The 27,194-nt window shown below is 48.9% G+C and overlaps 1 protein-coding gene across 1 annotated transcript in view; it reads left to right on the forward strand.

Moving 5' to 3' along the window:
- The window catches only part of BLM (BLM RecQ like helicase), an 84,897-nt gene that overhangs the window by 37,686 nt on the left and 20,017 nt on the right, over window positions 1-27,194 (forward strand). The window contains exons 11-15 of the mRNA XM_044279334.1: window positions 11,045-11,143; window positions 13,250-13,398; window positions 16,478-16,584; window positions 23,216-23,376; window positions 23,503-23,698. Coding sequence (XP_044135269.1) covers window positions 11,045-11,143; window positions 13,250-13,398; window positions 16,478-16,584; window positions 23,216-23,376; window positions 23,503-23,698 — 712 coding nt within the window. The remainder of the gene's footprint in view (window positions 1-11,044; window positions 11,144-13,249; window positions 13,399-16,477; window positions 16,585-23,215; window positions 23,377-23,502; window positions 23,699-27,194) is intronic.

Here is a 27,194-nt window from a genome sequence, read left to right on the forward strand (position 1 = left end):
TAGCAATTAGAGACAGACCTCTATGCGTCTCTCTGAATGTTTCTCACACTGTTGATTTATGGATCAGAAATAACTTGAATGGCCTTGTTTTTTCACAGAGATATCAGTACCTCCTGTCATACCAAAGATGTGAATAATTGTTACAAAACACACATCTTCACAGACACTCTTAGAGACGAATATTCTCCTAATGAGAAATATATATAATATACTGGATACATGTCTTCATAACAAATAACAATATAATGTATATTATATGTCCTACTGATTGTCTCATGCTAAGGACTCAGGCTCATTAAATGAATACATACATATTATATATTTTGCTTCATTAATAAATTCCTAATTGTATAGGTAATTATCACCAGCTGCATAGAACTTATCTTTATCTCCCGTCATAAATTTAAAAGTAGACAAGGAGGCCACTTCTCAGACTGGTACATTCATGAGAAGAATAACCCTAAAGAGTAGAAACCTTTGTGCGACCTTACTTTGGCCTACTCAAGACATACAAAATTGTAAATATAGTCGAGCATGGCTCTTAAAGGCAATGAACATTCATCTTGACTAGAATGAATTGGATATCAATGCATTTACCTATGAAAAGGCACAACAGCTTCCGTTCCGCAAAAAGATAGAACTTGTCCTATCTTTTTGCGGATCCCATGCAAGTGAATAGGGTCGCGATCCGCTTGCGGCTGGCCCACGATCGGTGCCCGTGCATTGCGGATCACAATTGCGGGTCGCAACACGAGCATGGCCAGCACACGTTCGTGTGCAAGAGGCTTAAGGCCGTTTTTATAGTCGGTGTTTGATCAGTGATTTCCATCAACGACTGTTATCAAGGTGCGGGTCAAAAGCACAGAACAGATGTCAATCTTTCCATTATACCTTAGGCCTCATTCACACTACTGTATTTTTGGTCCACATCCGATCTGCATTTTTTGCAGATTGCATGCAGACCCATTTATTTCAATGTGGAAGCAAGAAATGCATGCATCCGCATGTCCACGCCTTTCCACAAAAAATATAGAACATGTCCTACTCTTGTCTCATTTGCAGACAAGAATAGGCATTTTTCACATAGGGCTGGATATGCCGAATGCACACAGCTGGTATCTGTATTTTACTGATCCATGATTTGCAGACCACAAAACGGATATGGTTGTGTGCTTGAGGTCTTTTCTCTTTTGGTTTTAGCTCAGTCACTGAAATCACTGACCAAATGCTGACTGTTAATAAGGCCTAAGACTGTTTTGTACTGAAGGTATTTTTCTTATAGCTCTGTACTGTAGATTGTGCTTAGTGCAGTGAATACGTATAAAGCTACTTTCACACCAGCGTTTTTGCGGGATCCGTCATGGATCAGCAAAAGCGCTTCCGTCTTGATAATACAACCGTCTGCAGCCGTTATAAACGGTTCCGGTTGTATTATCTCTGAAATGGCCATGACGGATCTGTCATGAACACCATTGAAAGTCAATGGGGGACCGATTCATTTTCTATTGTCTGAGAAAAAAGGATCCGTCCCCATTGACTTTACAGTGCCTTGCAAAAGTATTCACCCCTTTTGACTTTTTTCTTGTTTTGGTGCCTCGCAACCTGGAATTAACATGGATTGTTTGAGGATTTGCATCATTTAATTTACAGGACATAACCACAACTTTGAAGATGGTTTTTTTTTTTTTTTTTTTTTTTTTATTGTGAAGCAAACAACAAATAGGACAAAATAACAGAAAAAGTCAATGTACATAACTGGTCACCCCCTTAAAATCAATACTTTGTAGAGACTCTTTTTGTGGCAATCACAGCTCCAAGTCGCTTTGGATAAGTCTCTATGAGCTTGCCACCACTTACCACTTGCAAAACTTACCACTTGCCCATTCCTCCTTGCAAAACTGCTCCAGCTCCTTCAGGTTGGATGGTTTGCACTTGTAAACAGAATCTTTAAGTCTGACCACAGATTTTCTATTGAATTGAGATCTGGGCTTTGACTAGGCCAGGGATGGGCAAAACTGAGGCTCTCCAGCTGTTTTAAAACTATGCCGAGTCTGCCTACAGCTATCAGCCTACAGCAGGGCATGATGGGATTTGTAGTTAAACAACAGCTGGAGAGCCGCAGTTTGCCCATTCTTGGACTAGGCCATTCCAACACATTTACATGTTTCCCCTTAAACCACTCAAGTGTTGCTTTAGCAGTGTGTTTGGAGTCATTGTCCTGCTGGTAGGTGAACCTCCGTCCTAGCCTCAAATCGCGCACAGAGTGGTACAGGTTTTGCTCAAGAATATCCCTGTATTTAGCACAATCCATCTTTCCCTCAACTCTGACCAGTTTTCCAGTCCCGGCTGCTGAAAAACATCCCCACAGCATGATGCTGCCACCACCGTGTATCACTGTGGGGATGGGGTTCTTTGGATGATGTAATGTGTTGGGTTTGCTCCAGACATAGCGTTTTCTTTGGCCGAAAAGTTAAATTTTTGTCACGCCCTGCCCTGTGGGTGTTCTGAGGAGATCTGTTAGAATTGCTGCACGTGACTCGATCTGAGAGTTTGTTTTGTTGTGGGTTTGAACTGAATCCCATCTCCTCCCAGGTGTTGTTCTTTAGGTAATTGGTGAGGCTATTTATTCCTCCCTCTCCCTATAGCCTATGCGCGTTATAGTTCTGCCTTGTGTGAGCTCTGGAAGTTTGGTGGATTGTCTGCTCCAACACATCTCTAGATAAGTCCTTTTCACTTTCTCGCCCAATTCCTTGGGGGACACAGGAACTCTTGGGTATAGCTTATCTCCATAGGAGGCGTGACACTAAGTAAAAGACTGTTAAGCCCCTCCTCCAGCAGCTATACCCTCAGCCTGGAGAGAGAGACTTCCAGTTTTTTGCTTAGTGTCAAGGAGGCAAGACACTCTCTGCACTGCAGAGTTGTCTTGAGAAGATTTTAGAGTTTTTAATTTTTTATTTTAATTTTTTCACTTGGATTTTTCCACAGGGACAACAGAGTCGCAGTAGACTTCTCTGTTTTCCCGGGGTTGAGCTGCACCAGGGCCGGTTATCCGCCCTGCTGCCTCCCCCACAGAAGAAAAGGAGGACCAGGGCAGCTCATGCTCCCCTGCATCCCGCCAGCACTGGGTCGCCCACCTGCAAGCCCCTCTCCAGCTACTGTCACTCTTGTGCCAGTGGCTGAAGGGGCGTCCCAGCTGGATGGACTAGAGGGTGAAGACGTCGCAGGTGAGGTGGCTAGTGCAGCCGTTCCGCTCCCCTCCCCCTCCCTTCCTTTCCCCTCCTCTCCGTTCCGTTCTAGGCTCCCCTTTGCTGATGGCCTCGTTGCTCGATTCGGAGGCGGCCTGGCGCCCTGTTTGTACCGCCTGGACAAGTCCCAGGAGAGCTGAGCGGCGCTCATGGGGGAGGCTTGTTTGGGGGCGGCCGGGTATGCGACCGCTGTGCCGTTGCATTGCAGGACGCCTACACCCGGTCCTCCTCTTTCGGCTTCCTACCTCTCGCTTCCGCTGCGGCGGGGGCCATTGGGGAGACCTGTGATGGTTCAGAGCGGGATTTGAATCGCGCGCGCGCGATAATGTTTTCGGTGGGGGGCGGAGTTTCGGACCGGCCCAGCGTCTTGCTTGGTCTTCAGTCAGGGGCCGGACGCCTTTCTTCCCGCGCCTCTTTAGTCCCGCCCACTCTCGTGCCTGCGTGCTTCTGGGAACTCACTGCAGGACGGACCATTGCTCTAGTTGCCGCCGCCGTTCTTCTGCTGCTGCCGCTGCCGTTCTGCTTCCTCTGTGACCTGGTAGGACTGTTGACCCTTCCTCACTGTAGCCCCCTGGCCTGGACTCGGGTTTTTTTCTATTGCTCCTACCAACATGTCTGACCCCTTAGTGCCTGTGGGACCTTGGTATCATACCTGCACCGCATGTAAGGCGCCCTTTCCTCAAGGGCAGTCTGACACGCATTGCTCGCTTTGCAAAGACCCATCGCAGGGTCCGCCATCTGTTGTGTCACCCCCTGGCCTCTTGGATCCCCCTGACTGGGCTAGATCCCTCTCCCAGGCTGTGGTTAGTCTCACTAGCGTTGTGGGCCGACTTGCAGATGTGTTGCCCTTGTCGCAGCCGGATGATTCCCCTGCTGGGCCCTCCGGGTCCGCTGTCCTGGCCGACCCGTCTGAGTCTCTCTCTGCAGGCGATTCCTCCAGAGCCCGCCAATCCCAGAAGCGGTCAAGGGCGGATCACCGGTCATCCTCGGATGCTTCGGTATCCCCCCCAAGGGTGCGTTCTCAGTCGGGTCCTTCCTCCTTGCAGGATTTGCCCTCTGAAGGGGAGCTGGTTGATTCCGATTGGGATATGGATTCGGCGCTGCCTTCAAAGCTGGCTTCCGCTGTGGGCCACCTTATAAACAATATCCGTGATACCTTTAAAATTCGCGATGATCCTCCTGATCCTGAGAAAACCAGTGTTTCCTTTTTTCGCCAGTAGCAGGCTTCTGCGGTTTTTCCCCTCCATGCTGACTTTTCGTCAGTGGTTTCTAAGGCCTGGGCCCGTCCTGATGCACGGTTTACCCCGCCGAAAAAGTTAGATGTTTGTTATCCGTTTCCGGCGGATTGCATCACAAACTGGGCGTCTCCTCCTAAGGTCGACCCCCCTGTGGCCCGTTTGTCCAAGAGCACGGCTATTCCCGTCGCAGATGGTTCTTCTTTACAATCCACTGAGGATCGCCGTATAGAGGCCCTTACAAAGGGTATCTTTTCGGCCTCCGGATCCGCGCTTAGGCCAGTCTTTGCCTCCGCTTGGGCTGGTAAAGCGGTTTCAGAATGGGCGTCTCAGCTGGATCTGGAGCTTGAATCCGACGTCCCTATTCAAGACCTCCGTGCCCTGGCTCAACTTATCGTTCAGGCTGGAAAATTTGTATGTGAAGCATCCCTGGATGCAGGGGCTCTTATTGCCCGTTCGTCTGCCCTGGCCGTGTCGGCTAGGAGGGAGCTTTGGTTAAAGGTTTGGTCGGCGGACGCCGCGTCAAAGCGGTCTCTTACTAGCCTTCCTTTCTCTGGTGCTCGTTTGTTCGGGACCCGTTTGGATGAAATCATCTCTGAAGCCACGGGGGGGAAGAGTACCCATCTTCCCCAATCCAAGGCTAGGAGCTCCACTCGTGGTCGTCCCACCTTCTCCCGTTTCAGGTCTTCTCGTAGGGCTTCCGCTCCTCGCTCCGCCTCAGGTCCGTCCGCTAACCCTGTCCAGGACAGGCGTAAGAAACCCTTTTTTCGGACCCAGCCCTCCTGGCGCAAATCTCAACCTGCTCGCGCTCCCGCGACCAAGCAGGCCCCCGCCTGAAGGTGCGCCCCCACCCACCCGGGTGGGGGGACGTCTCCTCCTGTTCAGGGACTTCTGGCAGGCGCACGTCTCCGACGCCTGGGCTCTCGAAGTTGTGTCTTCCGGGTACAAACTCGAGCTTGCGTCCCTTCCCCCAGTTCGGTTCTTTCGCTCTCGGGTTCCCCGGGATTCCCGAGGGGCGGCCGATTTCTTTGCTGCCGTTCAGACTCTTCTAGACAAAGGAGTCATCACCCCGGTTCCTATGGGAGACAGGTTCAAGGGGTTCTATTCGAACCTTTTTGTGGTCCCCAAGAAGGAGGGTTCGGTGCGACCCATTCTGGATCTAAAACGGCTGAACCGCTTCCTTCGTCTTCAGCGTTTCCGGATGGAGTCTCTCAGGTCGGTGGTGGCCTCTCTGGAACAGGGGGAGTTCCTGGCCTCCATCGACATCCAGGACGCCTACCTTCACATTCCAATCGCACGGTGTCATCAGTGCTTTCTGCGTTTTGCAGTGGGGTCCGACCACTACCAGTTCGTTGCCCTTCCCTTCGGGCTGGCGACGGCCCCTCGTGTTTTCACGAAGGTCCTGGCCCCGGTCCTCGCCTTACTTCGTTCCAGGGGAGTTTTTCTGCTTCCATATCTAGACGACCTCCTAATCAAGGCGCCTTCTCTGTCACTGACTTCAGCCAGCGTGGATCTCTCGCTGCAGACCTTGCGCCGGTTCGGTTGGGTTATCAACCTACCCAAATCCTCTCTTGTTCCTTCCCGGCAATTGGTCTTTCTGGGGATGCTGCTGGATACGGATTCAGCGGTGGTTCGACTTCCGTTGGAAAAGCGCCTGCTCCTCCATCGGTCGGTTCAGAGCCTTCTGTCCCACCGCCGTCCTTCTTTCCGGTTCAGCATGCGGGTCCTGGGTCAGATGGTGTCCTGCTTCGAGGCGATTCCTTACGCACAGTACCACTCCCGCACCTTTCAGACGGCCATTCTGTCCGCCTGGGACAAGTCCCAGGAGAGTCTGGATCGGCATTTTCCCCTTTCCCCCCAGGTTCGTTCCTCTCTCCTCTGGTGGCTGCGGACCCCTCTTCAGGGGAAGTCTTTCCTGCCAATGACTTGGCTGGTGATTACCACCGATGCCAGTCTGCGGGGTTGGGGGGGAGTGTTTCCTCCTCGGTCCGTCCAGGGCACTTGGTCTCCATCGGAGTCCAGACTGCCGATCAATGTTCTGGAGCTGAGGGCCATCCTCCTCTCGCTCCGACACTGGACTTCGTTGCTTCAGGGTCGCCCTGTTCGGGTCCAGTCGGACAATGCCACGGCTGTGGCGTACATAAATCACCAGGGGGGCACTCGCAGCGCGGCGGCGATGAGGGAGGTGTCTCTGATCCTTCGCTGGGCGGAGGTTCATGTTCCGGCCCTTTCGGCCATTTACATTCCGGGGGTGGACAATTGGGCGGCGGATTTCCTCAGCCGGACGACGATCGACCCGGGGGAGTGGTCTCTGCACCCCGACGTCTTCGAGTCTCTTTGTCTCCGCTGGGGTCGTCCGGACGTGGATCTCATGGCCTCCAGATTCAACTACAAACTTCCCATCTACGTGGCCAGGGCCAAGGATCCGGACGCTTACGGCGCGGACGCGCTCGTCCTCCCCTGGACGGAGTTTTCGCTCCTCTACGTGTTTCCGCCCCTGCCTCTTCTTCCGCGTGTCCTTCGGAAGATTGCGGCGGAGGGCACGCCAGCAATCCTAATCGCCCCGGACTGGCCGCGTCGTCCGTGGTACGCCGACCTTATGTTGCTTCTGGCAGACGCTCCCTTGCCTCTGCCTCTCAGAGAAGACCTCCTCTCTCAGGGGCCGATCTTCCACCAGCATTTAGGGTCGCTACGTTTGACGGCGTGGCTATTGAAACCGCGGTCCTGACGCGGCGGGGGTTTTCGGCTGACGTGGTCCGTACCATGATTCGTGCACGAAAACCGGCCTCGGCCAGGATTTATTATCGTACCTGGCGGGCCTATTTGGCTTTCTGTGAGGCCTTGGGGACTCCCCCTCTGAGGTTTTCCCTTCCTACGGTTTTATCCTTTTTGCAGTCTGGTCTGGTTCTGGGCTTGGGTCTCAGTACCCTGAAGGGTCAGATTTCGGCTCTTTCGGTCCTTTTTCAGCGTCCTCTGGCTCCGCTCGGTCCGGTTAAGACCTTTCTTCAGGGGGTTGCTCACTGTGCTCCCCCCTATCGCCCTCCCGTTCCTGCTTGGGATCTTAACGTTGTGTTGGCGGCTCTCCAATCTTCCCCTTTCGAGCCTCTGCGCAAGGTTTCCCCTCGCTTGTTGTCTTGCAAAGTTTTCTTTCTCGTCGCTATCACGTCTCTTCGGCGTGTGTCTGAGTTGGCGGCTCTTTCTTGCGTGGAGCCCTTCTTGGTTTTTCACCAGGACAAGGTGGTTCTCCGCCCTGTTCCGGAATTTCTTCCGAAGGTGGTGTCCGCCTTTCACCTGAATGAGGATATTGTCCTTCCTTCTCTGTGTCCGTCCCCGTCGCATCCCCGGGAGCGGGAGCTTCACCGTCTGGATGTTGTTCGGGCTCTCAGGATCTACCTGGATGTGACCAGACCCTTTCGACGCTCGGATTCTCTGTTTGTGATTCCGGAGGGTCCGCGCAGGGGGCTGGCGGCGTCTAAGGTGGTTGTTGCCCGCTTCCTCAAGATGGCTATCGTTGAGGCTTACCGTGCTCGGGGCAGGGATCCGCCCTTTGGTGTTACCGCTCATTCTACCAGAGCGGTCGGGGCTTCCTGGGCTCAGCGTAATCGTGCCTCGGCTGAACAACTGTGCAAGGCGGCCACCTGGTCTTCTTTGCACACGTTCACCAAGTTTTACAGGGTGAACACTTATGCATCGGCGGATGCTGCTTTGGGCCGCTTGGTCTTGCAGGCGGCGGTGCCTTAATGTTTACGGTGCCTGGTTCGCTTTTGGTTGTGGTCCCTCCCTGTTTGTGGACTGCTTTTGAACGTCCCAAGAGTTCCTGTGTCCCCCAAGGAATTGGGCGAGAAAACGAGATTTTTGTATAACTTACCAGTAAAATCTCTTTCTCGCTCTTCCTTGGGGGACACAGCGCCCACCCATTGTTTTTTGTTGGCCTTCGGGTGTTTTTTTCTGACTTGTTGGTATTGGTTTGGTTACTCCTTGCCTTTGTCTTGCACTACTTGGGCACATAACTGGAAGTCTCTCTCTCCAGGCTGAGGGTATAGCTGCTGGAGGAGGGGCTTAACAGTCTTTTACTTAGTGTCACGCCTCCTATGGAGATAAGCTATACCCAAGAGTTCCTGTGTCCCCCAAGGAAGAGCGAGAAAGAGATTTTACTGGTAAGTTATACAAAAATCTCGTTTTTTCCTTCTGTGTCTGTTTTTACTAGGCCTCTAGGGAGACGCTAGCTCCTTCGGTTGTTGAAGGAGCTGGGTGTCTTTCCCTCTTCCCTACAGCTGAGGGTTTGGTTCAGTTTGTTATAGTCTTGGGTACATGGGCATGTGCATATCTACTATTGAGATATGCACATGGGCATAGCAGCTTAGGGAAAGTGTTTTAGGGATTGCTTGGAGGTTACCCCTTTGTTCCCTAGCATTTGGGGCCTAGTCAGTTGTTTTGTTTGCCTTGTTGTGTTCTGTTTCCTTCCCTTATCTTGCCTACCGTGAAAATTTTTGTCTCCTCAGACAAGAGTACCTTCCTCCATACATTTTGGGAGTCTCCCACATGCCTTTTCGCAAACTCGCAACGTGCTTTTTTGTTTTTTGCTGAAAGTAATGGCTTTATTCTGGCCACTCTGCCATAAAGCCCAACTCTATGGATCATACGGCTTATTGTCGTCCTATGTACAGATACTCCAGTCTCTGCTGTGGAACTCTGCAGCTCCTCCAGGTTACCTTAGGTCTCTGTGCTGCCTCTCTCATTAATGCCCTCCTTGCCCCGTCAGTGAGTTTTGGTGAGCGGCCATCTCTTGGCCGGTTTGCTGTTGTGCTATGTTCTTTCCATTTTGTTATGATAGATTTGATGGTGCTCCTAGGGATCATCAAAGATTTGTATATTTTTTTTATAACCTAACCCTAACTTGTACTTCTCAACCACATTGTCCCCTACTTGTTAGGAGAGTTCCTCAGTCTTCATGGCAGTGTTTGGTTAGTGATGCCTCTTGCTTAGGTGTTGCAGCCTCTGGGGCCTTTCAAAAAAGGTGTGTATATGTAATGACAGATCATGTAACACTTAGCATCGTTTCACTAATTATGTGACTTCTGAAGGTAATTGGTTGCACCAGAGCTTTTTATGGGCTTCCTAACAAAGGGGGTGAATACATACGCACATGCCAATTTTCTATTTCTAAACAATAGTTTTATTTATATTTTTTTTTCTCATTTTAATTTACCAACTTAGACTATTGTGTTCTGATCCATCACATAAAATTCAGATGAATAAAACATTGAACTTAAAGGGGTATTCTCAACATGCTATTTGATACTTGCCTGCTCCCAGCGCGCTGTCCACTTCCTGGTTTCAGCACTCGGCAGGGGGCGGGCTCCATCTTGATTGATGTCTTCTCCTGGCCGGGCCGCGTGCTGGACTGAGCGAGTATACTATACTGGCCAGGAAGAAATCACCATAGCGCATGCGCGGCCTCGGCGTGCGCTTTCGGGACTGTGCGCGGCCGGACGGGAGAAGAGAAGTCGTTTGCACAAGCACAGACACCGCGATTTCTGGGAAGAGCGGTGGCCGTAACCAGGGGAGACTGAAGACAACAGTCGGGTAAGTATATGTTTATTTTCTTCTAAGGGGTGGGAATTAGTTAATTAAATATATTTAGAAAAATGATCACTGTTAAATCATTAACAGATTTAACAGTGATCATTAAGATGGGAATACCCCTTTAAGGCTGTAATGTAACTAACAAAATATGAAAAAAGTCAAGGGGGTGAATACTTTTGCAAGGCACTGTACATTGTGAGTCATGACTGATACGTCTTGCTCCGCACCACATTGCAGAAAAAACGCTGTTGGGGATGCAACCAAACGTAACGAAATGCATTCTGCTGCTCTCTGTTTCGTTCACTTTTGTCCCCATTGACAATGAATGGGGGGACAAAACGGAAGAGTTTCCCTACACTATTGAGATCCTATGACTGAGCTTACTAGCGGAAAGGGAAAACACTGGTGTAAAAGTAGCCTAAAATTCAGTTATGTAAAAGCATTGTCCAGCTCTTTTTTTTTTTTTTTTTTTACTTTTTAAAATTTCAACCCCAGCTGTATCTGGGAAAAAAAAAAAAAACGTACTCCCTGCAACTCTGTTCTGGCTTCCTTCACTTGTCTTCAGTCACTGTCTGTAAACTTCCAGATGCATGGTATCAGGTCCTGTGTGCCATGACTAGCCTCAGCAGTAACCTGTCTCCATGTTGCCTGTGACCCGTCAGAAACATGCCACTTGGGGGCACATCACCGCTGAGGCCAGATATTGGCTGCAGCAGGACATGTGACCCAGTCTACCATGAAGTTTACAGATGCACACTGGAAGACTAGTGAAGGGAGCCAGAACTAAGACGGGGGGGCAGAGGTTTGTTTTTTTGTTATATATTTATTTATTTTTCTGTGGGATGAGACAGTAGATCAGTTGATCGCAGGGCCAGCTTCAAACTGAATAGAGGTTATAATGGGGAGACAATGGAAGAAAAAACTTTGTGTCTGAACCTTGTATTGTTTATTTAAAAAAGTTTTGTGTTTTTATCAAAGGTTTGTGCAAGCCCCAGGCTTATCACCACAATGGAAAACTTGTATGAACGTCAACTGCTGGCACGATTTGTTATTGATGAGGCTCACTGTGTAAGCCAGGTAAGCTAATCTGTGCATTAGGGCTCATTCAGACGACCGTATTGCAAATTGCAGTCTACAGTACACGGACACCGGCCTTGTGAACTCAGTGCTGCGGATGCGAACCTATTGACTGGAAGAGCTGAACAGATTGATATATACATTTATGGGAAAATATTCTGTATGCAACCTGTAATGTAGTAATTTAAATTGCTGCACATTCTAGGCTTTGAAGTCCAGGAGACGGTCCTATCAGTGATTGACAACCTTCCCTCTATGACTGTCAATCACTGATAGGACCACCTCCTGGACTTCAAAGCCTAGAATGTGCAGCAATTTCAGGGCTCCAGATGGCGACCAAAATGGTCGCAAATGCGACTTAAAATTGCTAAATGTCTTGTCGCCATTTGCGCCTAGACCCGCTGCTGCTCTGCCGCTTTCTCAAACAGTCCCTCCCTCCCTGTGCCGCTGCCACTAATGGGCTGTTAGCAGGGAGGAGGAGGGGAGGGGCTGTGGCCAATGCGCCACCAATGAATATGGTTTATTCTAAATACAAACGCAGGCTGCGGGTGCCGGACATGTCCCATACCCGGCACCCAGCCTCTATGACTGCGTGTTGCGATCCGCCGCTATTAACCCCTCAGGTGAGGCATCTGAGGGGTTAATAGCGGAGGATCGCACCGCACCCTCCCTCCCAACCTAGTATTTTAAAGTAGAATCATTGGTGGCGCAGTGCGCCCCAAAAACCCCGCCATCCCCCAAGTATTATCATTGGTGGCATGGGCCGTTCCGATCGGAGTACCAGCAGTGTAAGCCTGGGGCTCCGATCGGTTACCATGGCAGCCAGGACGCTATTGAAGCCCTGGCTGCCATAGTCTGCTCCCTGCTGCTGTGTGCACAAAGCACAGAGCAGCAGGGACAGTTGTGAGGTCCTGTTCACTGAATAAAGCTCTATCAGGGTGAATAGGACAAGGGTTGAAAGTTCCCAGGTTCTAGCCCCTAAGGGGGTAAATAGGTATTAAATAAAAAGTAAAAACAAACACCAAAATATTAAGTTTAAGTTTAAATCACCCCCTTGCCCAATTTTAGATATAAAATATAAACAATAAAAAAATTACATATCTCCACGCCCGGAAAAGTGCGAACTATTAAAATATTTAAAAATATCTCCTATGCGGTGAATGCCGTAACAGAAAAAAAAAAGTGCAATTTGCCATTTTTTGTCACCTTGTCCCGACAAAAATTAGGATCAAACGGTTCTATTATGGTCCAGACATTCCATAAAATGTGCAATGCACGTGGCTTTTTTTATTTAGCGTGGTATCGATTATCGCAATACTTCTTTATGGTATCGAAATTAAGTCAAAATTTTGGTATCGTGACAGCCCTAGGTAAGTCGTGTTTTTTTATTTATTTTTTATTTATCATGCTGTAATTATATGTATTTTAGATTTGGCGACAAAAAATTTAAATTTGGCCAATTTTCAGGTTAGGAGGCAATGGCTCCTTGATATTTTTTTATTTTTTTTTTTTTGTCTGGAGCCCTGAATTTAAATGAAAAAATTGCAAGTTTTATAATGAATATTTTCCCTAAACTATTCATCAATCTGTGCTCAGCAGCTCCTGCTCTATAACATGCTGGCTGCCTTCAGCTCAGATACCATGTTTAATGCAACAGGTTCCCTTATTTTTTTTTTACCCACTTATACAGCGCTGTACAGACATTAGCATCAAGCTGTCCCCAATGGGGCACACAATCTAAGTTCCCTATCAGTATGTCTTTGGAGTGTGGGAGGAAACTGAGTACCCGGAGGAAACCCACGCAAACATGGGGAGAACATACAAACTCAATGCAGATGTTGTCCTGATGTTGTCCACCTGAACTCAGCATTTTCCCCCCCCCCAGATATTTTAGTGCATATAATGTCCATCATTAAAATAAAAATATTAAATATGCCATTTAATTGGCAATTATTAGTTACAATTGCTGAAATAATTTCCTTTGAAGTAGTTAATTTGCAATCAATACATTCACTATGTAAGATTCAGTATGCAAACACTGAGAAGAAGGTAAAAGGTTTTACAATTTTCAAAAAAAAATTTTGTTTGCATTTTTGTATCCAACAGTGGGGCCATGATTTCCGTCCAGACTACAAAAGACTCAACATGTTGCGTCAAAAATTCCCTTCTGTACCAATGATGGCTCTTACAGCAACAGCAAATCCCCGTGTCCAGAAAGACATTCTTAATCAGCTTAAGATGACCAGACCTCAGATGTAAGTCTAGCATGAAGTGGATGCTGTGTGTGTTAAGGTGAATTTACACGTGCAGAGGTGAAGGTGCTTGTTAAGTGGAGGTGAAGTGCTGCATTTACATGCGACGATCACCTTCACTGTATGAGAATGAGCGATGGCTGTATTTCTGGACAGCAGATCTCTGTTTAGACAGCACGATCTACTGCCCAGAAAAATGATAATCTACTAGTCTGCACGAATGACAGTTTTACCCAATGAAGAGAAGTGTTGAAAAATATCTCGGTTCAAGGAATATGGTCACGCAAGGAGCGATCTCTTCCAATCAGTGTTCTGGAGTTGAGGGCGATTCTGCTCTCTCTGCGGCATTGGGCCAACCATCTCAGGGGTTGTCCGATGCAGGTTCAGTCCGACAATTCCATGGCGGTGGCGTACATCAATCGCCAGGGCGCCACCCGGAGCCCAGCAACAATGGTGAAGACGTCATTGATTCTCAGCCGGGCGGATAAACATGTCGGCAGTTCACATCCCCGGCGTCGACCACTGGATCGCAGACTTCCTCAGCCGGGAGCGTCTCGATCCTGGCGAGTGGGCTCTTAACCCGCGGCCATCTGCAAAAGGTGGGGTCGGCCGGATGTGGATCTCATGGCATCACAGTTCAACAACAAGGCCGAGGACTTTGTCGCGCGGTCCAGGGACACACTGGTGATGCCGTGGAGCTGGTTCACGTTTCCTTATGTGTTCCCGCCTCTTCCTTTCATTCCACGTCTTCTCTGGAAGATCAGGTCCGAGGGACTGCTGTCATTCTCGTGGCACCCATCCCTAGTCGCCCTTCTCGCCGATGAACCTTGGCGTCTTCCTCTTCGGGGGGTCCTGCTGTCGCAGGGGCCGATCTTCCACCCAAATTTAGGGTCGCTACATTTAACGGCATGGTTGTTGAAGCCGCCGTACTGAAAGCTTGTAGGTTTTCGTATGCAGTGGTCCAGACCATGATTCGGGCCAGGAAGCCGTCGTCTTTCAGAATCTACCACCGGACCTGGAAGTCCTACTTTAGTTGGTATGAGCAGCGACAGCTGTCTCCCGTTCGCTTTTCTTTGCCGTGTATTTAGTCTTTTCTGCAGACGGGCATGGATTTGGGGCTGGCTCTCAGCTCTCTCAAAGGGCAAAAGTTGGCTCTCTCCATTCTTTTTCAGTGGAATTTAGCTTCGCTTTCGGCAGTTCAGACTTTTCTGCAGGGGGTGGCGCATGCTGTGCCCCTTTCCGGCCTCCGTTGGGTCCTTGGGATCTTAATCTAGTGCTAAGCTCTCTCCAGTCTTCACCCTTTGAGCCTTTGCAGCAGGTGTCGCTGCGCTTCCTGTCTTATAAGGTGGCTTTTTTGGTTGCAATTACTACTATCCATAGATTGTCGGAACTCTCGCTTTGTCATGTCGGTCGCATTTCTAGATCCTCCATCAGGATAAGGTGGTCCTTTGCCCTGTGCAGTCCTTCCTGCCGATGGTGGTGTCGGCATTTCATCTAAATGTGGACATTATTCTCCCTTCATTTTGTCCGGACCCGTCTCATCCTTAGGAGCAGTTGCTCCATACCCTGGATTTGGTATGAGCCGTTCGTGTCTATCTGTCCCAGGCGGCATCTTTCTGGCGAACGGATTCCCTGTTTGTGATTACAGAGGGGCCAAGACGAGGGCTGTCCGCTTCAAAGACTTCCATTTCCTGATTGATTTGTTTGGCTATTGTAGAAGTGTACCGTGTTAAGGACTGGGCCCCGCCCTTCCGGATGAGTGCTCATTCGGTACGGCAGTGGGGGCCTCTTGGGCGATACATCGCAGGGCTTCGGCCCTTCAGGTGTGCAAGGTGGCTACTTGGTCGTCTTTGCACACTTTTTGCGCATCAAATCAATACCGCTAAAAAAATATTGATTGGGTATCGATAATTCGATACCCGCTACAACCCTAGAGTGCAGTACTCTACTATCTTCGTCAGTCCCATACAGAGTGATTGTAGCAGCAGGGCACATTCTTTACTGGTTGCCTCATTCATTTTGGATTATGAGATCTCAGTTTTCATGATCAGTGGTGGTCCAAACCAATCTATTAGTTATCTCCTCTCCTATGCATAGGACAAAACTTCTTAGAACCGGAAAACCCCCTTAAGGACACTGATTTTTATTTCTGTTTTTCATCTCTGTATTTCAAAAGCTGTCATTTATTTTATCTTTCTGTCGATTGTAGCCACATGAAGGCTGTTTTTTTGCAGAGAGAATGTCGCCTCTCCTGACATGTCTATTTTAGTAACTACATTACCCATGCAATTACAATTTTAGAGCATCTGTCCATATAACTCTCTGATGTGCCTCTGTTATTCCTGCTAGAAGTTTATGGATGAATTGCCAGCAGTCTTCAGGGAAGGTCCTGATAGGTGTTACGAATGGGGGGGGGGGTCGTCTATGTATGCAGCATGGGGGCCCCCCTTCCTTCAGTGCTTTGTGGCCAAGGGCAGGAAAGCATATAGCCTTCATGCTATGAAACAACACCCCCTCCATACCTAATTCTTGACCTAACCCCCTTCCCTCCTGCCAGAGGTGTGACTTGACCAGCATGCACTTTCTATTATACCGGTGTCTTCTTATGTGGCACAAGGGTCTTTGGGCCCTCTCAGGCTCCTGGGCCCGCATATGCGTAAAGGAGTTGTCAAGCTGTTAATATTGATGACCTATCGTCAGGATAGGTCATCAATATCTGAACGGCAGGGGTCTGACACACAGCACTCCCTGCCGATCAGCTGTTTGAAGAGGAGGCGGCGTGCTGTGTAATACAAGTACTCGCTTCATTCAAGTGACTAGAGCGAGTGCTTGTAATTGCACTATGCAACCTCTCCACTGGAGACAAGATATAATGTAATGACAATGAAGCGCCTCTCGTATGGATCGTTGCCTCCTCGTCTCACAACAGATCGGCGGGGGACCCGGGTGTCAGACCCCCATCGGTCAGATATTGACCCTATTTAACCATAAGGTGGTGGTTATTTCTGCTTTGCGAGATAATTCATTTTAGTGTAAACTATTAAGAAATTGTGAGATTTATTGTATGTGCTATTTATTTCAGATTTTCAATGAGCTTCAACAGAGACAATCTTAAGTATGAAGTTTTACCCAAAAAGCCCAAGAAGGTGCCTTTAGACTGTGTGGAATGGATAAAGAAAAATCACCCCAGTGAGTGTCACAGTAACAATGTCTGTGATACAAAAATGATTGTGATATTACAGTCTCTAGTCTTATACACATTTTATATTTTCAGTGCCATATTTCACTTCCTATGGTACAGGTAAGGACACGTTCACATCTAGTGCTTTCCATTGTTATATAACCTTATAATAATGGAAGTGGCGGATCTGGCACGTAACTGAAACCAACGAAGACTATAACGGGGTTTGTTTGGTTTCCGTTCACGTGGCTACTTTCAGCTGGAAAAAAAGTCCTTCACGCAGGTCTTTTTTCCCGCTCTCTTTGGCAGAACAAAGTCTTTAACGCAGATGTGAACAGTCCATTAGGGTATCTATACAGAAAATATGCCTGAAAGACGCATATAAATCTGCACTATTTATCGCAATGTTTATGCATTTTTGTTGCATATTTTAGTGTGGATTTTCTCTTTATGTTAACAACCCGATTAACCCCTTCACTCCCGATGACATACATGTAAGTCATCGGTCCAGTCTTTAAACATGGCACCTGATTGCGGGCTCTATAGCCGCAGGTGGCTGCCTGCTTCTTATAGCACACTCTCGGCTCATGTCCGCAACTGGCAGGAATGCTGATCGCGGACATTTATCCCCTCAGATGCCGTGGTCAGTCCTGAGCACGCTGAAAACCGAAGGCGTGTACTTTCGGTTATGCTCCGGCTCCCCCGTGTGACGATTAAAGGAGCCAGAGTGTGTGCGCAGCAGCCCCTGTCTTTATGAATGACAGGAGGCTGCTGCATACTATGGAGCCCTTGCCTGTAATAGGGCTCCATAGGAAAGTAGTAAAGTGCATTGGAGTCTATGATGATAAGAATCAGATAATTTATTGATATAGTTCACTATGGGAACTATAAAAAAGAAAGTACCGTATTTTTCGCCGTATAAGACGCACTTTTTCGCCCCCAAAAGTGGGGGGAAAATAGCAGTGCGTCTTATACGGCGAATGCAGCTTATTTAGCGATTTGCGAATTTCCGCGCGAATTTTTTGCGCAAATTATTTTGCGATTTTCAATGATACACCCGCCACGATGCAGGCTGGGAGGACGGGCGCTGGCAGTGTGCGAGTCATACGTCACGCGCCTGCGCCGCCCACTTTATGAATGAAGCAGGCGGCGTGGGCGCATGACGTATGACTCGCGCTGCCAGCGCCTGTCCTCCCGGCCTGCCTCCTCTCGGCGAGCGCTTGTAGTTGTAAGTACTCCGCTCATTATGCGATTATGCACATAACTATTTACTATTAGACATACGATTATACAGTGAGCGGGGCCCGTGTAGTAGAATACAGTCACTGCACGGACCCCGCTGTCATTATAAAGCCAGATGCCGGCCCCCAGACCTGTATTGAGGGTCATTCACTACAGGGACACTTATGGAGGGGATCTGTGGATGACACATAGCATAAGATGCTATATATGTGTCATCCACAGATCCCCCCCATAACTGTCATACACAGAGACCCCAATAAGAGCCACCCACAGATCCCCCATAAGTGCGTCACCCACAGATCCCCCATAAGTGCGTCACCCGCAGATCCCCCATAAGTGCGTCACCCACAGATCCCCCATAAGTGCGTCACCCACAGATCCCCCATAAGTGCGTCACCCACAGATCCCCCATAAGTGCGTCACCCACAGATCCCCCATAAGTGCGTCACCCACAGATCCCCCATAAGTGCGTCACCCACAGATCCCCCATAAGTGCGTCACCCACAGATCCCCCATAAGTGCGTCACCCACAGATCCCCCATAAGTGCGTCACCCGCAGATCCCCCCATAAGTGCGTCACCACAGATCCCCCATAAGTGCGTCACCCACAGATCCCCATAAGTGCGTCACCCACAGATCCCCCATAAGTGCGTCACCCCACAGATCCCCCATAAGTGCGTCACCCGCAGATCCCCCATAAGTGCGTCACCCACAGATCCCCCATAAGTGCGTCACCCACAGATCCCCCATAAGTGCGTCACCCACAGATCCCCCATAAGTGCGTCACCCGCAGATCCCCCATAAGTGCGTCACCCACAGATCCCCCATAAGTGCGTCACCCACAGATCCCCCATAAGTGCGTCACCCACAGATCCCCCATAAGTGCGTCACCCACAGATCCCCCATAAGTGCGTCACCCACAGATCCCCCATAAGTGCGTCACCCACAGATCCCCCATAAGTGCGTCACCCACAGATCCCCCATAAGTGCGTCACCCACAGATCCCCCATAAGTGCGTCACCCACAGATCCCCCATAAGTGCGTCACCCACAGATCCCCCATAAGTGCGTCACCCACAGATCCCCATAAGTGCGTCACCCACAGATCCCCCATAAGTGCGTCACCCACAGATCCCCCATAAGTGCGTCACCCCAGATCCCCCATAAGTGCGTCACCCACAGATCCCCCATAAGTGCGTCACCCACAGATCCCCCATAAGTGCGTCACCCACAGATCCCCCATAAGTGCGTCACCCACAGATCCCCCATAAGTGCGTCACCCACAGATCCCCCATAAGTGCGTCACCCACAGATCCCCATAAGTGCGTCACCCACAGATCCCCCATAAGTGCGTCACCCACAGATCCCCCATAAGTGCGTCACCCACAGATCCCCCATAAGTGCGTCACCCACAGATCCCCCATAAGTGCGTCACCCACAGATCCCCCATAAGTGCGTCACCCACAGATCCCCCATAAGTGCGTCACCCACAGATCCCCCATAAGTGCGTCACCCACAGATCCCCCATAAGTGCGTCACCCACAGATCCCCCATAAGTGCGTCACCCACAGATCCCCCATAAGTGCGTCACCCACAGATCCCCCATAAGTGCGTCACCCACAGATCCCCCATAAGTGCGTCACCCACAGATCCCCCATAAGTGCGTCACCCACAGATCCCCCATAAGTGCGTCACCCGCAGATCCCCCATAAGTGCGTCACCCGCAGATCCCCCATAAGTGCGTCACCCACAGATCCCCCATAAGTGCGTCACCCACAGATCCCCCATAAGTGCGTCACCCACAGATCCCCCATAAGTGCGTCACCCACAGATCCCCCATAAGTGCGTCACCCACAGATCCCCCATAAGTGCGTCACCCACAGATCCCCCATAAGTGCGTCACCCACAGATCCCCCATAAGTGCGTCACCCCAGATCCCCCATAAGTGCGTCACCCACAGATCCCCCATAAGTGCGTCACCCACAGATCCCCCATAAGTGCGTCACCCCAGATCCCCCATAAGTGCGTCACCCACAGATCCCCCATAAGTGCGTCACCCACAGATCCCCCATAGTGCGTCACCCACAGATCCCCCATAAGTGCGTCACCCACAGATCCCCCATAAGTGCGTCACCCACAGATCCCCCATAAGTGCGTCACCCACAGATCCCCCATAAGTGCGTCACCCGCAGATCCCCCATAAGTGCGTCACCCACAGATCCCCCATAAGTGCGTCACCCACAGATCCCCCATAAGTGCGTCACCCACAGATCCCCCATAAGTGCGTCACCCGCAGATCCCCCATAAGTGCGTCACCCGCAGATCCCCCATAAGTGCGTCACCCGCAGATCCCCCATAAGTGCGTCACCCGCAGATCCCCCATAAGTGCGTCACCCACAGATCCCCCATAAGTGCGTCACCCACAGATCCCCATAAGTGCGTCACCCACAGATCCCCCATAAGTGCGTCACCCACAGATCCCCCATAAGTGCGTCACCCACAGATCCCCCATAAGTGCGTCACCCACAGATCCCCCATAAGTGCGTCACCCGCAGATCCCCCATAAGTGCGTCACCCACAGATCCCCCATAAGTGCGTCACCCACAGATCCCCCATAAGTGCGTCACCCACAGATCCCCCATAAGTGCGTCACCCACAGATCCCCCATAAGTGCGTCACCCACAGATCCCCCATAAGTGCGTCACCCACAGATCCCCCATAAGTGCGTCACCCACAGATCCCCCATAAGTGCGTCACCCACAGATCCCCCATAAGTGCGTCACCCACAGATCCCCCATAAGTGCGTCACCCACAGATCCCCCATAAGTGCGTCACCCACAGATCCCCCATAAGTGCGTCACCCACAGATCCCCCATAAGTGCGTCACCCACAGATCCCCCATAAGTGCGTCACCCACAGATCCCCCATAAGTGCGTCACCCACAGATCCCCCATAAGTGCGTCACCCACAGATCCCCCATAAGTGCGTCACCCACAGATCCCCATAAGTGCGTCACCCACAGATCCCCATAAGTGCGTCACCCACAGATCCCCATAAGTGCGTCACCCACAGATCCCCCATAAGTGCGTCACCCACAGATCCCCATAAGTGCGTCACCCACAGATCCCCCATAAGTGCGTCACCCACAGATCCCCCATAAGTGCGTCACCCACAGATCCCCCATAAGTGCGTCACCCACAGATCCCCCATAAGTGCGTCACCCACAGATCCCCCATAACTGCGTCACCCACAGATCCCCCATAACAGTGCGTCACCCACAGACCACAATTAGTTCAAAACCCACCAAAAGCACACCTTTTGGTTCAAAATATTTTTTTTTCTTATTTTCCTCCTCAAAAACCTAGGTGCGTCTTATAGGCCGGTGCGTCTTATAGGGCGAAAAATACGGTAGTATAAAAATATATTCCCCATACGGCAAAATGGAAAAAAGCGTCCAAATGCGTCCTGATTTGCTGTTTTTGGTCGCTTCGTTTTCTACAAAAAAATTAAGTGATCAAAAAGTCAAAAACACCCCAGAATGGTATCAATAAAAAGTTCAGCTCCCCCCGCAAAAAAATAGCCCCCATACAGCTCTGTACACATAATTACAAAAAAGTTTTAGGGGTCAAAATATTGAGACAAAAAAGTGAAACTGATATTTCACCCTTTTTTTTTTTTTTTTTTTATCGCTATCAAAACTAGAAAACTATACATATAAGGTTTCTCTGGAATTTTGCAATTTCACCCCATTTGGAATTTTTTTCCCCGCTTCCCACTACAACATATGCAATATTGGTTGCGTTGGAAAGTACAAATTGTCCCGCAAAAAACAAGCCCTCATATGGCTTAGGGTTGGGCGATATCAAAAATATTCAGACGATAACGATATTAAAAAATTTATCGCGATAAATACTTGTTTAAAATAAAAAAAAATACAAGGAGATGCTATACTGTATAGGGGCAGCCACAAGGAGATGCTATACTGTATGGGGGCAGCCACAAGGAGATGCTATACTGTATGGGGGCAGCCACAAGGAGATGCTATACTGTATGGGGGCAGCCGCAAGGAGACGCTATAATAAAGTCTTGTGGCCACAGGCCACCATACATACAATAATACTTTTCCCGCGGCTGCCTCGCTTGTGTGCTCCGATTCTGACATCAGATGTCGGTGGGCGGAGATTTGAATATGGGAGCAAGGAGGAGGGAGAGCCGGGGGTGGCCCACTGCGGGAACTAATAGGTTTGTAATTTTGTCTTTAGAGCACACGAGCGAGGCAGCCGCAGGAAAAGTCTCTACAGAGACGCCCAGTACTCGCACAGAGTTCACCACATAGAACCGGCACGGGTGGGTGATGGACGTTGATGTCAGATGGTGGGTGGAGTCTGGAGACTTGACTAAGGGAGGCGGAGCAAGAAGGAGCCAGGGGCGAGTGGAAGTAATGTTTGTACTCAGTGCTATGCAGGGGCGGGCGGATGCAGATTTAGAAGCGGTCAGCGCACATGACCGCTTTGATGATGTCACAAAATACTGCAGTAATTAGGAAACCGCGATATCGCAGTTTTTTTAAACAGCGGTATATCACCCAACCCTAATATGGCTATGTGAACAGACAAATAAAAAAAATTATGGCTCTGGGAAGGCAGGGAGCGCAAAACTAAAAAAAAAATAATAGCCCTCCGGGGGTGAAAGGGTTAAAGTCTACGGGGAAATCGCACAAATAATTTGTACACTGCAGATTTTAAAATCCGCACAGGTCAATTTCCACATATAAGAAAAATGTAATGTGTACATGAGATTTGTCAAATCTAATCTCATTCACTTTGCTGGTACTGTATTATGTTGCGGTTTTTCCACACCCTAATCCATGTGGAAAACCACACATAATCCGCATCATGTGCAGGCACCCTTGTACTTAGAGAAGTGCTAAGATATGATTGTATAGAAAAAAAATTATCAAATATTTATCTAGTGAGAGTGGAGTTCTCATCAGAAGTGTTGCCCACCTGTAGCAATTGTAATTTGGGAAATATATAATGTTGCTGCGGCACTTAAAAAAAATATAAACAGTTACATTTTATGTTTTCTGCTTCAGTATGATTTAGATTACTCGCTCTAAGGGTCCATTCACACGTCTGCAAGTGTTTCGCCTTCCACATTTTGCGATCCGCATATGTCCGGCCCTGTGATAGAAATGCCTATTCTTGTCCCTGGCTGCGGACACGAATTAAAAATGCTCTGTTTTTTGCGGGGGGCGCAGAACGGAAGTGCAGATGCGGACAGCACACCATTGAAATGAATGTGTCCGCACCCATTCTGCAATTTACGGTCGTGTGAATGGACCCTTAATATACATTCTTAAAGGTACTTGTGTTTAACGCTTAGTATAATTTTCCAGATGACTCTGGGATAATTTACTGTCTGTCACGACATGAGTGTGACACAATGGCCGAAACCCTGCAGAAGGAGGGCCTGGTAGCTCTGGCCTATCATGCTGGGCTCAGTGACTCTAATAGAGACTACGTACAACATAAGTGGATCAATCAGGATGACTGCGAAGTAAGTCTAGATTGAATTATGTGACCTAAGTTCCCAGTATGAATTACCCTTCTGAAATTTTTTTCTTCACCATACAAGTACCTTTTGGTTCCTACAGTGCTTTTTTCCGTCTTCCTTGTCTCTTAGGTGATCTGTGCTACTATTGCTTTTGGAATGGGCATTGATAAGCCAGATGTAAGATACGTTATTCATGCTTCTCTGCCAAAGTCTGTGGAAGGATATTACCAAGAGTCTGGAAGAGCTGGACGAGATGGGGAAATTTCCCACTGTCTTCTTTTCTATAGCTACAGCGATGTAACAAGACTCCGTCGAATGATTCAAAGTAAGCATGTTATTTTTAAAAAATTAAAGGGGTTGTCCCATCTCAACATTGATGGCATAGTGCTAGGATCTGCCACAAATGTAAGAGAGGTGCAGGTCCCACCTCTATCTCTAGAATAGGGCTCCTGAAATGGAGGAAAATCAGTGACCACACTCCATTCACTGGCAAGTGAGTCTGAAAATAACTGAGCACTGCCTTGCAAAATAATTGTGGAGCCCCAGATATCCCTCAAAGGAAGGAAAACCTAGCAAAGGGGTGTCCCCATTACAGAGATCACCAAATCCACCATATTAAGTGGCCCCTATGTCAAGATCCCGCTCTTTTACAAGCTTTAAGGATGTGACTGGGAAGACTTAAGCCAGTTATCCATCCAAAGACAGCTGTTTCGGGGTGTTGCCCCTCATCAATGTGGAGTAGGATTCTGGTCAACCGGGAGCAATGCCTTGGAGACTACTGTTTGAGGACTGCCTTTTTCTGGCAGTGCCGTAGTGGAGAATGGAGATATGGTTGCACTTTAGTGGCTCTACATTCACTTCTATGGGACTTCTGAAAACAGTCAAGCCCGCTTGCTCAGCTATTTTTGGAAATCCGATAAGCAGTGAATGGATTTTATATATTTTTTTTACTTTAGAGGCCCTGTCCTGGAGATAGGAGCAGGTCCCAAATTTAACTACAGCTCAGCTCCCATTTACTTGAATGAGAGCTGAGCTGCAGTAACTTTGCACGGCCACTACACAGTGGACCGAGCTTTTAGCTCCGTTCTCTGTATTAGTTACGGCACTGGCGGCTGCAGAGAACAGCTGATCTACCCCCCCCTTTCCCGATCTAATGTTGAAGTTATAGGTTATTAAAATATGAGTTTCTTTACAAAAAAAAAAACATACATTTGTAGAATCACAACTAGTCACTTAAAGTGGATAGGGCTGAGCTGTGCTACGAAACTCAGCCATTGTACATTATAAGTTGCTGCACTTGCTAAGCACTGATTCCTTCTCAAAACGGCTGATTGGTGAGAGTCCCACATGTCAGACCTTAGACCCCCAACGATCTAAGATTTCCGTTATGGATTCCGCTACCAAGGACCATAATGGAATTCTATGAAGGCATGCAACACGGAAGCCTATAAGAGGCATTCTGTATTGCAATCTGTCATAATTGAAGTCTGTGCTGGCCATAGACTTCTTTTATGACGGAATTCAATACAGAATGACTCTTCTAGGCTTCCGTGGTGCATGCTGTCAAAGAAATCCATTATGGACCGTGGTAGCGGAATCCATAACGGAATTCTTAGATAACCCAAACCTTGTACGCCGAACTTGAAAACACAAGCTTGCTCATCTCTAGTCAAGTACGTTTCAATAAATCTCTGCCATTTACTGAAGAATCTTAGTTGTTTGTTCTCTGTTTGAGTCTCCATCCTCTCTAGATACAGGACCTTTGTGATTTGTTCCACCACTAGATGTATTTCCTGCACTGTAGATATGAACCAGTTCCTCAAGAGACACTTTTTTGCCACCATCAGTACCACGTGTCCTATGCCTGTGATGGGGGTGGCGGGGGCGTTATCCATTTATCCCTTGGGTATAAATCCAGAATGAAAGAGCACCATGGTCTCTTGGATTAGGCCCTGGAACTTAAAAAACTTTCCCCAAAAAATGCTAATGTGGGACATAACCACAGACCGTGCCTCAAGTCTGATGCCCTCAAACCACACCTTGGGAGTTTCGTCAGGTAGTCCAGTCCGGATTGGCTGAGTTATAAATAAGATAGAAAACCCTTTAAACTTTAGAGACACGCTGCACACTGATTGCTGCTGCCCTCACTGCCTTACTCCAAGCACACACACACACACACGTATTATATAGGGCATTATTAAAAATATAAGCATTCCTTGGACCTGTGGAAGAAAGATGGATTCATTAATACCTGTCCTCTATGCCGCCATCCCTGCTCCATCCACACAAGCTGTGAGCTCCTCCACTTGGGTCCTGACTGGACCAGATAGTAGTAAATGCAGCTGAACAGGGAAAGAAATGCATTCATCGGCATTGGCAGCTCACTGGATGGGTAAGTATTACCTAAACAGTCTTTCATCCACAGGTCTGAGGAATGCTTGTATTTTTCATAATGCCTGGAGAACCCCTTTATTCACATAGTGGCATATGTGGATGCACATATTTAGTTAAAGATGAGTGTGCTCAGGCTCTTTTTACATTGTTAATTTGTTCTAACTTTTACTGTTTAATGCTTAAAGGGGTTGTCCAGCTTTTTGGACTTTCACTACCAGCCTGTTGTACCCGTTGGGGAAAAAATAAAATAAAAATCATACTCCTCTGCTCTTCACTCTCCGTTCAGGCTCCCTTCAGCGATCTTCTATTCCCCATCCTGTAAACTTCCAGTCAGATGTGGTTACGCGTATCATCTCAGCGGTTACCTGTGCCCAAGCAACATGTGACCCAGCAGTGATGTATTACTTGGGGAGACACCACTGCTGAGGTCAGGCATTGGCTGCAGCGGCACACTTGATCTCCTCCATGATGTGGATGTGGATTGGAAAACCATTTTAGGGAGCAGAAACAGAGCTGTGGGGAGGAAGTGACTGTTTTTACACAGGTACCACAGACTGGTGTTGGACTTTTAAGTCTGGAAAAACTAGATAGCACTGGTGAACGTTGTTAATATTAATTTTCTCGCCCAGTTTCCTTGGGGGACACAGAAGACCTTGGGTATAGCTCATCTCCATAGGAGGCGTGACACTAAGTGAAAACTGTTAAGCCCCTCCTCCACAGCTATACCCTCAGCCTGGAGAGAGAGGCTGCCAGTTTTTGCTTAGTGTCCAAGGAGGCAAGACACTCCCTGCTCTGCGGGGCTGTTTTCTCCTTTTGTTATTTTTAAAATTTTTGATTTTTACTTTTTCTTTTCTTTTTGTTCCAGAATACGGGATAACAGAGACGCACTAGACCTCTCTGTTTCTCCCGGGGTTGAGCTGCGCCAGTGCCGGCATCCGCACTGCTGCCTCCCCCACAGAAGGCAAGGTGGACCAGGGCAGCCCAGCTCCCCTGCATCCCGCCAGCGTAAGGGTCGCCCGCACGCCAAGTCCCTCTTCCAGCGTCCTGCCACTACGGTGCCAGTAGCTGAAGGGGCGACCCTGCTGGAACGGACCGAGGGTGAAGACGGCTGTGGTGAGAGAGTGGCTTCTCCAGCCCTACGACCCCCCCCCCCCCCCCCCCGGTCTCCTGCTTGACTGACCCCCAGGAGAACATTATGAACTGCACCTCCTGTATTATCTGCAGGAAAACCTGGGGTCTCACATAGCAGTCACCAAAGCCTTGTGAGCACAGTGTTAACGGTGGTCAGCTTGGGCGTGGGAAGTGCAGCTCCCATGCTGGTCTGGCCATCCTAGTTTGTTTTATTAGCTCCCTCCCCCCCCCACTATAGGTGCATCCACTGAGGGGTTATGCTGGCGTCCCTATCATGCCGCCCAGGGAGCTGCCTC

Source organism: Bufo gargarizans, chromosome 2 (genome assembly GCF_014858855.1).
Source record: "Bufo gargarizans isolate SCDJY-AF-19 chromosome 2, ASM1485885v1, whole genome shotgun sequence".
NCBI lineage: Eukaryota > Metazoa > Chordata > Amphibia > Anura > Bufonidae > Bufo > Bufo gargarizans.